Source organism: Amblyomma mixtum, unplaced genomic scaffold (genome assembly GCF_055824585.1).
Source record: "Amblyomma mixtum isolate Tamu unplaced genomic scaffold, ASM5582458v1 scaffold_27, whole genome shotgun sequence".
NCBI lineage: Eukaryota > Metazoa > Arthropoda > Arachnida > Ixodida > Ixodidae > Amblyomma > Amblyomma mixtum.
The window spans coordinates 541,924-558,273 of NW_028317724.1; the positions used below are offsets into that span (position 1 = coordinate 541,924).

Sequence of the window (16,350 nt, forward strand, 5' to 3'; positions counted from 1 at the left end):
CCCGCCCACGTTTTAGCAAAAAAAAAAAAAAGAAACGAAAGAACTCTCCTTATGTCCATAACATTTTATTTTTACTTAAAACCTTCGAAGTCTTCATCTTCGGATGTGCTATCAAAAAGTTTGCCCGTTTGTGGAGGCAATGCAGCTGAAACATTCTCTTTGCTCAGTGGACGTAGTACGTGCATTGTGCAAACAAAGTTGCAAAGGGAGACTAAAAAAAAATGCCGGCTGGTCTTGGCTTGTCTTGACAATGGCAAAAAGAGCGATTGTCGCCATCTTTTGGCATCTCACATTACTTTTGCTTGGGACCTCCGATACGGCCGCGTGTTTACGATCCCGGAAGTCATCATCCCCGCCCAAGGGCGTCCGCAGAATTTTTTGCAGGGGGGGGGCCCCGTTGGTTGTTGGCGCCGGAGGGGGGAGGGGGGGGGGGGGGTATGTTCGTAGCAAAAAGGCAGTATTTGCGGAGTAAATTTATTTATTTATATATAAATAAAAATTAAGCAAAATGCACACATGAAAGAAAAATTACAAACAGCAAATTAAAGCGCGGCTAGGAGAGGTACATTGGAGTTTATCAACGAAGAAACAATTAAAATTAATAAAAAATGCAAAAAGATACTATCACTTCGTGGAGAAGAGTGCTCAGTCTTGCTGCATACGGGTTCTCGACTCACCCGGATTGATGACCAGCACACAGCACAATATGTTCACAAACACGCAACTACAGTCACTCAGTCAGTCTTCCTTGAACAGCAACTGTAGGCGCCTCGGATTTTTCTGGGCGAATTGCGTAATTACACATGTGATAAATTAACTTCTGTGCTTCATTACACGCTCTCGGTGCACACTCATCATACACATTGATTGGAAAAAACGGTTGAACGCGTACGTTGAAAACAAAAGATGACTATATATACAACGAAAACTTATTTACAAGATAAATGCACGCTTGCAGCTTCATACACCTCGCTCCATCTTGCTCGCGCATCCGCACAGTCGAGCAACCGCACACACACTGCTCGCCGCTCGTTTTTTCTCGTCCGCTGTCTTGGTTGTTCTCAGCTTCGCTGACAACCGGCCACTAAAAACACCAAAGCACAAACACAGAGGCGCGCACACGTGCAAGGGCTTACTTGCCGCAATATCTTCGAATGCGCACTTTGGGGGTGAAAGGAACGCCGCGCAACTTCCGAGGGGAAGGGACGCTCGCCACTCCGGTCGGAAAATTTGTTTTTGTTTTTATGGGGTTCAGAGCCCCAAAACGACTCAGGCTATGAGGGACGGAGTAGTACAGAGTTCCGGATAATGTCGACCACCTGGGTCTCTTTACCATGCACTGACACGCACAGTACATGGGCGCTTTTGTGATTTGAGGCCCAGCCAGAGGTGACAGGCGAGCCAGGCAGGCGCCATCGGGCTGCGTTGAGCAAAGGCGCTGGTTTTCGCAGAAGACACAAAGAACGCTGGTGTGGGGGCGCCTCTGGAGACTGCGTCGCCGTGAACAAAAGCAGCTAATCCCCTTTGCCGGAGATTCTGAAAGCGGCGCTTCTACCGGACTGCGCTCTCCCGTGGATCGGAGGAGACAGCGAGCGGCGGCGGCGCCAACTCAACGCCCGCTTGCCCCTGAGCAGCCCGACAAAGCGGGGGTGGACACGGCTGATTTGTCCTTCCCTCCTGAAGAATTCATCGGTGGCCGGCGTAACGAAGGCGAAAACAAGATGCCCTGTGCACTGTCTGCCTCCGTGTCGGTATCTCTCTAGAGATCAAAGAAACAGACACCCATCTCAAGACGGCTCGAAACACATGCTCGCTGGTGCCGCTGTATGTCTGGAACAGGTCGCCCTTCAGTAGAGCTAACGATGGCGTGGTTTGAAAACGGCGGAAAGACGCGCGCCCGGACGCGGCATTTCGCAGATGTGACCCAAAGCGTGGAAGCGGGGCTGCTTTTACCCTTTTGCCTGAGCGCACCACCGCCCCTGGCGTGCGGCCATCACTCACGGTTTGAGTGAGTGATTTTCCAGGGGGGTGCAGCCGCCCCCCCTTGCCCCCCCCCCTCCGAACGCCCATGTCCACGCCGTTTCATGATAAAGTTCACCTAAAAAAGTTGCGCATGGCGGTCCCCGTATTATAGCCGCGTTACAACCGCGTTATTGGTAGCGATATTTTTCCGATGAAAAAAGCTTGAACATGAACCTGAGTAATTTCTGAACTCGCAAAAAAAAAAAAAAGCCGAAAAATTCGCATATAAGACGCACCCTTGTATAGGACGCACCCGCAAGATTTTTGAAAAAAAGGCGCGTCTTATACACCGGAAAATATGGTATGTAGATGATTTCTTCATTGTTCCAAAGAAACAGTCACCTTCGACCTATGCGCGAAATGTGAAGGATGTCCTTAACTAGCAGCAGTTTGAGGCCCCACATATACATACTTGCCAACCTAGCAACATGAAAATTCGGGAGACTGCCACGACAGGGGGGGGGGGTAGTTAAGCAATTTGGAAATTATTGTGGCTGACAACATTTAAAAGAGGTGAGAGTTGCGGCCCACTATAGTTTATTATGAACTGATCTCTGTGTTGTTGCAGGACTGCAGGGACCTGGCAGTTGCCGACTTCGCAAGCTTCAAGAACTTGTCAGAATACGTCTGCTCAAAACAACGTCCGGTTTGGTGACCATGAGGAGGTCGCCGAGAGTTTTGTTGGAAAGCGAAGACCGGAATTCCGTTCTAGTCTTCTCAACCATGCTAAAGATCCGCTCACATTCAGTATTGCTGAGTGGAATGGCAAGCAGCATCACCTTTGCCATCTATGCTAGAGATACTTCCCACTTCTGACCACTGAATATCAATCCTCTCTTTACTTAGGATCTCTTCAGAAACAACATACGCCTCTGCAAGTTCTGCTTCCAGGGCATCCAAGGCCTCCTCTCTCAACTTGTTCTTCTCCTGGGACAGAAGTTGCGGGAAGGACTCAACGAAGAAGCCAAGGCTCTTGACGGATGCGCTGGTAAAAAACTTCAAACTGGCGACTTCTGCTTTCTTCAAGGCTTCATCTTCCAGTGGAAATTTGCGCCTTATGTAGTCACATGCCACAACCAAGTGCTGCCGAACAGCAGAAGAGAACTGCTCCTTGTCGCTGGTAGGCAGCCTCTCCACAACAGATGATGTGCTGCTCCCAAGGACCAGATCTTCATTGGCCTTTTGGTTCTTTATATCTTGGTAGGCAACCTCCAGTGGTGAAGCACTTGCCTTCATGACAGGGGGATTGACAAACCAGCCATAAGGACCCTCAGGAGGTGCACCAAGAGGGACTGGAGTAGATGAACTTGAGGTGCCTGGGACTGAAGTTGGCAGTTCACTTTTTCAAAAACAGGGACCACACCCCCTTCAAGAAAAGGCCATACGCCAAGTTGACGTCAGAGGTCAGGAAGTAGAACAGCCTTTCCTCACGGGTCAAGCTGGCATGTCCGGTAGCCCCGGATGAAAGCTTCACTCTCTCTGCAGGGGTTGCATCCATCTTGCCTCTTGGCTCCTTCCTTTTTTGGGGATCTTGCTCTAGTTCATCCCTCTTATCTTCTCCCAAAGCTGTAGCTCTCTAGGGGATCTGATGCGACCCTAGAAAGGATGGACGCTGCTGGTTTTTTGGCTTTGTCTCATTAGACAGAGGCTCACCAAGGGCTGCCACTGCTCCAGCAATCTGGTCAGGCACTTTCCCAGCGATAGCTACCGCGTCAGAACATGCTTCAAAATCTTTCGCACCTCTGTGTTATGCATTTCTTGAAATTCGATAAGCCTGTCTTTTCGCTTGGCGCTCTTCTCGAGCACCTTGTCGAATTTTGGAGGTAAGCAGGTAAGCTTTCTCGGCCGCAAGATTGATGAGGTGACACAGGCAGGCAACGACTGGCAAACTCTCAAGAGACTTCTTCTAGCACAGCTGCCACGTCGTTCTTTTTCCCAATCATAACGTTGGCGTTGTTCGCACAAAATGCAATGCAGTTCTCCATGGGTATATCGCGCAACTTGAGTGCGTCTAGAACGAGGTTTCCAATTTCCCACCCGGTGGCCTCTGCATGGAGTTCTTGCAAACAAAGCAATCAGCTTTCGACATGTTGCGATTCCTCGACGTAGTAAGTTGCCCCTATGGAATACAGTTGCGACGTGCTATGGTTGCTTCCATCCACAGCGAATGCGAAATCACAGCATTTCAGAGACTCCAGCATTGACCGTTCAGCGTCGGCAGCCATTTCCCTGACGATGGCAGTTGCTTTGGTACGTTCACATCCATAGCACTTCGCGTCGTCACATTTCGGGAACATTTTCTGAAATAGCGGTCCTGCATGATCACTCACACTTAGTGGCAGGTTGTGTTCCTCAAGAAATCCCGTGAAACGGCACTCTGCATGGATCACACTGTCTTTTGAAAGAAACTGCTGATGGTGCCCTGCACTTCTGCAGCACGAACATAGTTCTTATGCTTTCGTGAAGCAATGTGTACCTTGATGTCGTTTTTGCCACCATGCGAAACGCTCACATCACGGGCGCACGTGGTACAGAATCCATACTTGTCACCTTTTTGCAAACTGAAAAAGCAAGGAAACTCAATCATGTACGATTTCCGAAATACTTGCAAGTACTTCTTCTTGGCTTTCGAAAGCACCATCGATCGTTCCAACTCGGGGAAACACAAAGAGTAGTTTGGCGTTCCGCACTTCACTCGACGACCTGGGAAAGCCAACAGAAGCCTAGCATGGCTAGCGCACCCACAATCATATAACAACTGAATTACTGGTTACATAGCTGGATTGCTGGGCATGGTTACATTATAGGACGTTATACAGCATATAGCATGCAAAAAAAAAAAGAATAATAAAAATTAGAGTAAAAAAAAAGGTGGGCTGTGGCAGCCACTTTTTGGAAGATTTGAGGCCACGTCCGTACAATCAAGAGATGTAATCCAACTCGGGAGAGTTAGCAGGTATGCATATAGGTCTCACACCCCACAGATACCTCGGCGCCACAAGCAGGTCGGCTTCCCCAATTTCCGATGGGAAAGTTGACACAGCTGCGATACATGCTCTCTTTTTTCTTGTAACGGCCTTGTGTGTTCAAAAGATACATTACAGTGAAACCTCGTTAAACCGTAGTTGGCCGGAACCCGGAAAAAGTACGTACTAAACGGTAGTACCGCTTAACAGGAGTAGCATAAAATCGCCCACTTACCTGCCAAAAAACAAAACCAGAGATCAGTAGTAGTTGAAAGAAGGAAAAAAAAACATGCAGCCTTTATTTTGCACTGAAAAAGTCGGCAATCTTCGTTTGACGCCGCGGTGTTCTGGCAGCGACAACAGCAGCCTCAAACTCATTTAGGCCGCGAGCCAGCTTCTCGGCCAGTCCCCTTTTTTCAGCGAACAGCCGCATCACGTTTACAGCGCGCGCAGCCTCTGCCACTGTTGGGCCCGAATCACACTCACTTTCCACGTCGTCCTCATCACTGTCCGGCGCGCAGGCACTGCGCGCTACCCACTCGAAAGTAGCGCGGGGAGGAGGTGAAGGGAGCGCGGCTTTGGCCGCTTATCTGTTCTTTCAGCCAGCGTCGGCTTCGCGGTTGTTGCTGCGACACGCGTCTTATCTTTTCTCTTTATCTTTCCTCTGATCTTTTAACTCTCCTCTATCTGCACTAGGCAGCGGTGGCGGCTCGGCCAGGCTGAGCCAGTAGGCAGGGTGCAATTTCCTTTCACCCTTCTCTCAGTCGCAACAAAACAGCAACAAGGAGCGCACGACTGCTGCGACACAACAAAGCACAAAAAAAAAAGACGCCAGCTGCTTCGGCCGCCGCTAACCCGCTGGCTAACCTCGCTTCCCTCGCCCTCTCTCACGCTGCTGATGACGGTGACCATACGGATCGCCTATGAGCAGTACAGTAGCGCCGCTCGTGGCAGTATTTTTTTCTTTTTACTCTCGGCGCACCGGCTTTGCGGGCTGCGGAGTGAAGTCGAATTAACCGACGCACGACAAAATTTGTTCGAATTAACGAGAGTTTCGCCCCATAGACTCTTAAGTATAATTGTAGGGACCTCGCGTGCGCGTCGAGTTACCCGATTTTCCAAATTAACGGGGGTCGAATTAACGAGCTTTCACTTACCACCAACGTTTTTCCACTGATCTCCACTAGGTGGCTGGATGCCGCATTCCCGCTTTCCGAGACGAGCGCGAGTGAAGCCACCGGAAGTTGGACCGCTTGTCCCGGAAGTCGGGTGTCTGCTGTGTATTTCAATGCAAAAAGTCGTGTCTTTCGCCCTTTCGTTCTCAGTTTTTTGCGTTGTTTTCGTGTGATGTCTGCTGTTATATGAAAGGAACAAGCAAGCTGAACGCGAGGAATGTGAGCATTGTGTGCAGAACCCTGTAATTTCTTCGAAAGTGAAGAAAACAGGCATGCAGGTCTCACCCTGCCTCGGCAAAGGGGTACGTGCATTAAACACTATGTTCTTGCCTGGTTCTTGTATTCCAAGCGTAAAGGAGAAGTAGTGGAATGACGATGAGGCTAGGTCACCTTAAAACCGAATTTTCGTGCAGCAAAGAAAAGGCACAGCGCGAGAGGAACGACTGACAAGAAAGGCGAATGGTGCAGTGCGCGTGAGAAGCGCTGTTAGAAGTCAACTGCACCAAGCACCACGAATTAAAGACCATTCAGGCTTAACTTGCTACAATACGAAACAGTACATGACACGCTCCGTCGAAAAAGCAGTGCCATACCTTTTGGAGGCGCTAATGTGAACCAACCGAACACCGTCGACACCTCACCAGATAGTAGCCTAGCCGTCGCTCCGGTTTTGTCTAAACATTATTCGGAAAAATTGTCACTGCAATGTCAGCTGCCTGGTGAAGGTTTTCGTCTATTCTTTCTTATATTTATCCCCCATTGATAGCATAACTTGGGCTTGAGCATGGGAACAAGCATCGCAGTAAAGAGCACAGTTGGCGAAGCTAGGCAAACGAGACGACACCGAGCCGAGTAGACGAGGCTCCATACTTGCTGTGCGTAGCGGCGTCCTGTCGTCTGCTACTGTAGTCCCATTGAGATGCAATGGGCCCTTATTTTTGAAACGCCATTCCCGAAGATTCCGCTGGTTTTCTCGCTCAGTTGACGGCGCAACAGGAAGGCATTGTCATGGAAAAAGACGAGAACGGCGAAAAGACGAAATGCTAAGTGGGAAAACAAAACTGGAACTGAAAAACCGTGCTGAGGTCCGATTTCATGCACTGCCAAAGGCTGACTTCCGGGACAAGGCCACTTACTTCCGGTGGCTTCACTTTCGATCGCCCGATGCGGCATCCAGCTCCCCTAGTGGAGATCAGTGCGTTTTTCTTACCACTGCGGTAGTTTATGGCCTCCGCGATCAGCTCCGGCGGCTCGCCGTCGCGGAGGCCACGGGTTATTGCTGCCGCGGCAAAAAACACCCAAAGATGGCGCTAGTTGTATGATTACCAACTTTGGCGCCAATTTCTCATTAGCTGTGTGGCTTGCCGTCCCGTCGGCGGTATTTAGGGAAGATTGTTGCGCCGCTAGCCGAACCGTCCTTTGGGTCGGTGCTACTGGCGTGAATTCGTCACGCGCGAGTGCGACGAAAAGTGAAAATGGTACGTGCTAACCGATACGACCGCGATAAGCTGGTACGGTTTATGCGGATGCAAAATGCATTATGTTCAATGGGTGCTCAGTCGGGGACTTGACTTTACTACTTTTAAAACGAAAGTACTGTTTAAGCGGGTACGTTTTAACGAGGTTTTACTGTACTTTGAATGTGCCATTCAACCTTTCCTGTGGGCCAGGAGTGTTTGAAATATTCACTTAGGAATTGTTTGAAGAAAATTACACACTCAAACCCAGATATACCAAATTATTGTCTATATCTAACACACAAATTATGGTTTGGTTTGGTTTATTGGGGTTTAACGTCCCGAAGCAACTTAGGCTATGAGGGACGCCGTAGTGAAGTACTCCGGAAATTTCGACCACCTGGGGTTCTTTAACGTGCACTGACATCGCACAACACACGGATGTCTAGAATTTCGCCTTCATCGAAATTCAGCCGCAGCGTCCGGGATCGAACTCGCGTCTTTCGGGTCAGCAGCCGAGCACCATAACCACTGAGCCACCGCGGCGGGTCACACAAATTGTCTCCTTGAAAATGCTGTGTATTTCGAACTGCAATTTCAGCAGTCATTCGAAACTGCCCCTGCAAGCAGCTCTTCTCCAAACTGTGCTCAGAGACGGCTCACCTGCTGGAAATGGATGTGAGCTGCAAAACGGTGTGACGAGATAAATGTGAGCTGGTCCTGAGGGTGACACTGCTGTCATGCGGTGAAGCCCACCTAACTGGCGGGGGCCCTCACCTTAATTTTTATGAGCGATTATTCTATTAGATGATAAACAGTTGCAAAACAGACATGAAGCCCACAGTGACGCTCAGCAAGCAGTGCGCTCCCAGCATGCCAGTGGGCATCACTAGCCAGTTTTAGTGCCGCCGTACGGTAAACACAGTGACGTATGGCAAAGATAATTAGGCAGGCCCAGCAACACATTTGCCACACTGTGTACTACACAGCAAGTGCGATTTATTCTTGCTTTTAGGTCACCGACAAGGTTTTGAATTGCCAGTTGTTATATGTCCAACTGTCCGCGATCCCCGTTTGATATATCCTGGTTCACCTGTATTCACTTGGAACTCACTTTAAACCGAAAAAAACGTTATGCCTAATATTTACCCGCAGTATGAGCATTTGGAAAAGCAAGGCTCACCAGTCCAATGACAGTCTTGCCAGTGAGCTCCTTAGACTCTGGGTGCACAGTGCGGAACAGGTGCAGCAACTCCTCTGCGCTGCACATCGCTCCCCCAGGTGATGCCTCTGCACAATGCAAGCCACAGGGCCTTCATCATCCACCAGTGGCAAATTACTAGAATGTAGGCCAACACCCGAAAGTTGAAGGCCAAATAAATAAAATTTTAAAAAATTTTCTTCAATGTAAGCCGGCCAAAAAGACAAGTGAGAATAAGACATTGGGTGGCAGCGCACAAACTGCATTTATCTCCTCAAACCTGCTCAGTCGTCCTCGTCACAGCTGTCCTCTGTGACATCAAGTGCATTGCAAATGCTTCACTTAGACGAAGCTTTCCAGGATGCCATGCCTGGCTGCAGCCAGCTACAACTCCTAGCAAAGCATGCTTAATGCAGTCTGATGGAGCTAGCTCGCACATTTCCCGTGGAATGCCTCGCTCCCTTGCCAGCTTTGGCCTGCAGCACCTGTGTGGTCACTGCAAGGGCCTACCAGTGCTGATTCCGCTTGAGGGTGGCGGCCTTTCTTCGGGAAGGCCCTCGTTGTCGCAGCACAAGCACAGAGTTCATCACGCATACAACGACACAATACTCAAATCTAAGCCGGCCTAAGAGTTTCACACCACGTTTTTAAAAAAAAAACTATCTGCCTAGATGCGAATAAATACGGTAAAGGGTGTGGAATGCACCGCTTGGTCCCGCTATCTGTGCGCTACTGCACCGGTGGCTACTAGGGAGCAGAAACAGTTATTCTGGATCCCTACAATCGACATTTGTGAGCCAAACAGTGTAAGTGACCGTTAAAACTGACTCGAATGTCTCTAGGTACTGGTTTGGTTGACAGTTCTTCATGCTGCACAGCAAAACATTTACACCACCAGACATGGCCTCGGGAAACTTGAAAAAACCAGACCGTCCCTCTTGCCACTGCTCAACATACTTCACAGTATACATTCCTGGAGGTGAAGCTAAGCGAGGACAGAGTTTGCGTGGTGGGGGGGCTCGCCCCACTCCATCCCCTTTGGTTTGCTTCCTCACGATGCTTCCTCCTTTTTCCTAGTTACCTCAACTAGCAAGGGAGGGCGCCGGCTCGCAGTGCCACGGATGGCGCGATTGCCACAGCCACACAGGAGACAGCTCTTTTTCTCTTCGGCTCAGGAATTGGTCGCATGCATGCGGATGTGCTGGCTCAGCACTCTCCACCAGCGAGACGAGGCCTCAAGGGAACGTTTTCCTACAAGCTCATCCCATCTGGCCTCAGAGCTTCTTCCCTGCCCTAGCGTGGGCGAACATTCACTCATAGCTACGGGTGAGCGAATACTCAAATCGAATAGCAAATTTTCGAATTATTCAATTCGCAAATTGAATACCTAGTAATCGGGTGACCACACCGATGCGAGATCTGCCATTCCTCCTCCTCTCAGTTCTCCAGTGCAGTCGTTGGTTTTCTGATCGTGCAATGTGCATTTTTAATGGACAGCCGCCGCACAGCAGGCGGAAATAAATTCTCAATAGTACAAACGTCATAGCACTCGTGACGCAACCGAATCATGAACAGCCGGAAAAAAGTCCACCACTTCACGGGGCCGGAACATCGCTAGCGACCCAGGTCACGAGCGACAGCAACCACAGCACAACACAGGCCACGGTAGGTGTGCACCTCTAAAGACTTCATCTATCCCGCTGTCGACACCCATGAAACTAATTTTCCTGTGAAATTTTAAGGCGAAAGCCTATAATGCCTCATCGTTGTCGACAAAAGGTTGTCACCAGAGGTGTCACGCTTTTTCTAGACAGACCAGAAAAAAAAATCTTTGCGCTCGATGGGATTCAAACCACCATCCTTCCGTTCCACAGCCGAGCGTGCTAATGGCTACACTACTTCCTGCCAACGCATATGTAGTTCTCCTTGTCTAGGACGCTGGACAGTGTTTGCAGAAAGGCGTCAAATCAGACGGATGCCCTCCAGTGTCTCCAGCATTTAAGATTCACAATACACAGTCAAAGGCATGCAGTTGAAAGTCTGATTCCATAAGATGTTTGTTATGCGGTCGCTCCTCAGCATCCACTGGGCATTCTAGAAAAATATGCTGCACTGTTTCTACGGAGAGGGGTGCAAAATTATTGCCGCTGCGTCGCGACATGCTTGCGAAGAACCGGCGCCGTGGCCACCTCGGTCGCAAAAGAAAAAAGGAAGACAAGCATGCACGCACTTTGTGACAATCTGCAGAGGTGGTCCTTGTTTGTATTCGAGTCAATCTGAAGCCTCTGTGTGGACCCCATAATTTAGAAATAACTTTAAAGATCACTCCTCACAACAGCTCACAACCGACTAGGGAGACACATCTCATTGTGCGACCCTTATGCCAATGATGTCACAGAACAGAAGGGCCAGCCTCCAAGCTTGCCCCGTCAATGCGGTTGTCGTTGCCTCTGCCCATCAGCCCTGCATGTGAAAGCTGGGCAACGCCCGCATCACGCACGTGGTCCAATGTGCACTTCGGCATGCGCTCTGCTCAACCACTCGCGTCCGCAATGCAATTCTTCCTCGGGTTCGTTTCCAGCCAGCGATGAAATTTTGCAACACTGAAAGTGTGGCAAAATCTTCTTCGTTGTATTGAAGCTACAAATACACGGTGTCCTATGGACGCAAAGTTACGTAGGCGAGGTTTAGCTGAATTAGATTTACCCCACCCCTACTAGGCAATGTCCGAATATAACTCACACGTTTATACCCCGGACACTAGCACGCGAGCAGTGCAAACTTGTTTAGCTTTTTGCTTAGTGCAAAGAGTGTGCACAGCTCTTCCTCGCTATGGCTTCCACTTCCCGTGCAGCCTCCTCTCCTTCCCTTGTCCAAAAGCAATCTCATAAATGTCCTTGCACTGTGGCAGAGTGCACAGGGTGCACCATGGCCAAACAATGTTTCACACTGAAAACAACCACTGTTAGAAGGGACGATCGTCTCGCACCATTTTAAGCTGTGCTACGTAATTTCCATTGAGTGCTTTCTCTTCTGGGCCTACCACCAAGTGAGTAAGATAACGAGTACTACACAAATATCGATGTTTCATACTTGAAGCAAACAGCGCAGCAACAGGGACAATAGAGAAGACGGGAGAGGCACTGACTAACAAAACCAGGAGCACGCATGATCTACACCAGCAACATTGATAAGATGTCAACTTCAGTCATGGTGGTCAAGATTCAATAGTTCAGACTCATGAACGAGGATGCATGTGTGGTGGTTTTAGCAAATATGAAATGATTTGCTGATTTCTTTAGTTAGTTTACCTTTGTGATTGCACAAGACCTTAGTATCGTTAAAAAGTGCAGCACATGGTTCTGCAGTAGGCCTTGAGGAGTTACGACGACATTCTTTGTAGTGCAAGGCTAGGTTTGAGGAAGGGGCCCCTTCCAAAGAAGTCTTGTGTTGACGTAGGTGTTGCGAATGCGTAAGCGGGCATTCAAGCACCTTCCCGTCTGGCCGATACAGTTCTTGCCGCACGTGAAGGGAACACTATGCACCACACCCTTGGCACAAGGGACGAACTTTAAGTCGGGGTTTACTTGCCCTGCAGTGGACGATGATTGGCTTTAGTTTCAACTAGCTGCACTGATACTCAAAATAATTTGAAAATATTTGTATGCAACCAAAAATTTCATATTCGCACACCTCTTCTAAAAATGAACAGTGGAAAACGAGGCATAAGTAGACCATGAAGAAGAGTGCCGAACTGGCAAATATGTGTCTGCCCTAAAGTTCCTTTTCTAGAGGTGCAACCAAAGGTGAGCTGGCTTGGTGATGGAAAACACTTTGATCCAACCTCTCCTATAGGGCAGGTTAGGGACTGCACTCATCTGCGAGAAACCTACCGGAATTCTTGTTCAGGTCCCAGAAGGGTACCCTGGCTTCTTTGTCTAGCAAGCAACAGGAGTCTTTAGACCGCACTGCTTTTGCATCGCATTGTATCGCTTGCCGAGCACGAGATCCTTCAAGACCAAACCAGGATTCTGTTGGCCACAAGCAAAAAGTTGTGGGGCTACGAGGGACGTCCCTGGCCCAACCACCTGCACATGACAATGAATGGAAGCTCACCTGCACCCTGCGGCTGATGGGGGGCCTCTGGCACATCTTCCTCGGATTCCTGCAGGGAGAAGGAGGCTGTGCTCAATACAAACATTATACGCTCTCTGGCTACTTTCACAAAGCCACTCCAGATGTCAGTAAGGGCTCTGTGATCAGCGCTTGCACGTAAACGGCAGTGCAGCCTAGCCTCAGCAATGCACGCAGAAAAGAACTTTGATGCACCATCGTTTGTAGGCAGTTTTCAATATTTGGTCCTGTAGTAAAGCATTCGATATTTCACTCCATCCCAATGCTTGGTGTTTGAAATTTACAAGTACTCATCTCAAACAAATACCAAATTTACTCAATTCTAATACTCACCTATTTTTCAAGGTCAGAAAAAAAAAAATTCAATCACTCTGATTGTAAAGAGCACCAGATTTCCATGCCTCAAAAAAGATATGAAATGCCCAATCTTTCTTACAACTGCTCTAGTGTTATGCTAAAGCACCTTTCCAGTAGATGCATGCTTGTCCCTGAACTGAAAATCTACCCCTTTTCATAAAATTCCCCATCAAGCACATGCACTTCGAGCTCCACCCACCTCAGGCCTTTCTGCCTCACCAGCTGCATCTGTTAACCATGCAGGCATCTGTTCTGAAACACCGAATGCATGTCTGTGGCCGCCCGATTGCTGATGTGCCTCCACACACAAGTTCTCCTCACAGCTCGTTCCTTCACGCCCTCGTCTATATCTCTGCAGTGCACCAGAGCCTCCCTGGCCAATTTCTGCCACCTTGCAGAGCTGGGTGCCACAACAAGCATTGGTGGCAGGTAGGCCCCATGACCCTGAGATGTCCCTATTATGTTGGGGTGGCCACCCATTGGCTCACCAGTGGCGCCCTCTTAGCTGAAGCCAATACGTGGGGTGCTTGGAATAAACCAGTTTGTGTGCTGTTCTGGACTGTCGTGGCTGGTCGGCCTGATAACACATTCGCGTTCTACTCTTAATAGGCGTCGTCCAAATTTTTTTTCGGTTTACTTTCAACCACGCACCCGGCGCCCAAGGGAGCGTCGGTAGTTGATGGAAGGGCTGCTGTTCCCAATCGTGGCGGCACCCCCACTCGGAACAGCAGTGGCGCCAGGGAGTGTCGGTAGCTGATGGAAGAGCCGACGCGCTCACGCGTAGTTTCTCTTTGGCTCTGACGCATTCGACTACTGCTGGCCACGTTTCACAAGTTCTCAATGTAGTGCTTTGTCATTTGTGTTCCAGGTCTGGTAAGCGACCGGCGCTCATTCACGGCTACGTTCAAGATGTCTGTCATTCTTTATGCCGAAGAAACGAACTGCGCGCCGGCTGCAAGTTCGACTTTCGCACTGAGTGATACAGGAGTGGCAGCTACAACGAGGCAAAATTTTCAGCTGTTCCACGCGATGTCACGATGTGGCTGTTTGCAAAATGCAGGATTTCGCTGCATGACGATGTTAGAACGACGAGCTGTGGGACAGTAGCAGCGATCACGATGGTACCACTAGCGAGGACGATGGCGCAAGTGTGGACGAGTAGTCCAGTGACTAATACATTTTTGTTTTGGAATGTGCCCACGGGCACTCCCGCGTGCGGCAGCCGATAGCGGCTGGTGATAAACGGAGGCCACAGGATAGTAACGTCACATTCTACTATTAAAGATAAAGTTTAAATGACCTACAAGTTTTTTTTTTATTTTTCAGAATTGTGATGTGGGGGGGGGGGGGTCAACTTACATTCGAGTCGACTTACAATCGTGTAAATACGGTAGTTTGCCTTCTGTTAGTGTTGAACATTGAACTGAACCCTGGACCTACAGGGAATAGTAATCCACAACCATACCTCGAATCCATTTCCATGGCCATAACCCGCATTGAATGCTCTTTGTTAGGTGAACTAGCATTGATTCGTGCCGCTCAGTCAGGAGTCAAGGATTTGATTTTCAGTGAGCTGACGCCCTAGCAAAAATAACGGGGAGTTAGGCAGCCCAAGTACTGTAGCCAATTCAGATAGAGTTAAACTTTGGCTACAATGCCCTCACTTCCACAGTGATCCATAACAACAGATGGGACAGAGAAGGAGAGACACAACACAGGGCACTCACTCACAACTAAAGCCAGCCAGCATAAATACTGCCTGGAGAGGATACAGGCACTCTTGACTTGCGTGAGATTCAAAATCACCAGTACATCAGGCGTGTGTCATATGTGGGAAATAATGTCACCGCTGCAGCAGGCACAAGTCAACACTGACAATCAAAGTGACGATCCTCCTTATCTAACAGAGGGAGCACTGACACATTCTTCTGAGGTCCTAGCTGTCAGGTGGGCTTCTATTATTTTCCTTGCTAGCGAGTCACGGTTCTCTGCTGTCACAGAGCATTGCTTATACAGTGGAAAACAGACGTTAGTGCCATCATCGTCTTTGCAGTGTCTGCAGTGCTTCGCTATGTGGCCAGTGATGGCGACACGAGAGACATTATATTCGTGCTCCTTTAATTTTTCGTTAACACAGTTTGGCCAATGCAACACTTGCCACATGACAGGGGTTTCCCAGTTCTTTTCAGGTTGTACATACGGTACCCCGACAATCTTTCTTTTCTTTTCCTCTTCACCTATCCTATCAAATCTCAACTTTTTCTGCAACAGAACCTAAAACGTCTGAACGGTGTCAGGCGGTTCAGTTGGCTGCAGATGCTGCGCTCCAACCTGTGCACACAAGACTTCTTTACAGCGTTGTAAAGCACAGAATAAAAACAATCGCTCTCTTCACCAGCTTTGAACGAGGTGATGAAAAAGGCAAGATTGGCTTTGCACCACAGCGCTCAAAAGCCCAACAAACATGAGATAAAGTGAAGTGAAGCGAAAGATCTAAAAACCTAATAAAATCATTCACTGGTACATCGTGTGTTAAAATCAATAGATTAAGGCCACCGCATTTACAACCACTGTATCACTTTTTTTGGCACATTTCATTAATTAATGGTTTGTAATTAATTTTTACATTAATTAATAGTTTTCAATGTGTTGTTTGATTAATTAATGTTAATTATTCACCTTTTAATCCATTTCAAACGTTCATCCGGCTTGGTTGCGTATGGTACCACAATTTCAGCATCTAAGGCTGTTTTGACATCCACCCACTATATCAACGTCCGTGGCTATTTCAATGGCTAATTGACTTTTCCGCCTCTCATTAATTAACTAATTACTCCACATGAAATTTAATGTGCATCGAGATTTATCGTCCTCTATCACACTCAATGATTCTTTTGCTCCTAACTCTTCCTCGAACAGCGCAAAGGTTGCCAAAATCATCATTTTATCAATGTGAAAGCATTGCTAGGCTATGTCGGCGGCTTTCTATCATCAAAACCGTGTCCGCAGCGATTGTGGGAAACTAGAAAGAGATATAG

At 48.6% G+C, this 16,350-nt stretch overlaps 1 protein-coding gene across 1 annotated transcript in view; it reads right to left on the reverse strand.

Annotated features, from left to right (window-relative positions):
- The window catches only part of LOC149324520 (large subunit GTPase 1 homolog), a 63,983-nt gene that overhangs the window by 14,584 nt on the left and 33,049 nt on the right, over positions 1 to 16,350 (reverse strand). Inside the window, exons 8-9 of the mRNA XM_089565459.1 lie at positions 12,938 to 12,986; positions 8,804 to 8,910 (exon numbers count right to left, since the gene is read on the reverse strand). Of these exons, the coding sequence (XP_089421585.1) occupies positions 8,804 to 8,910; positions 12,938 to 12,986 (156 nt within the window). The remainder of the gene's footprint in view (positions 1 to 8,803; positions 8,911 to 12,937; positions 12,987 to 16,350) is intronic.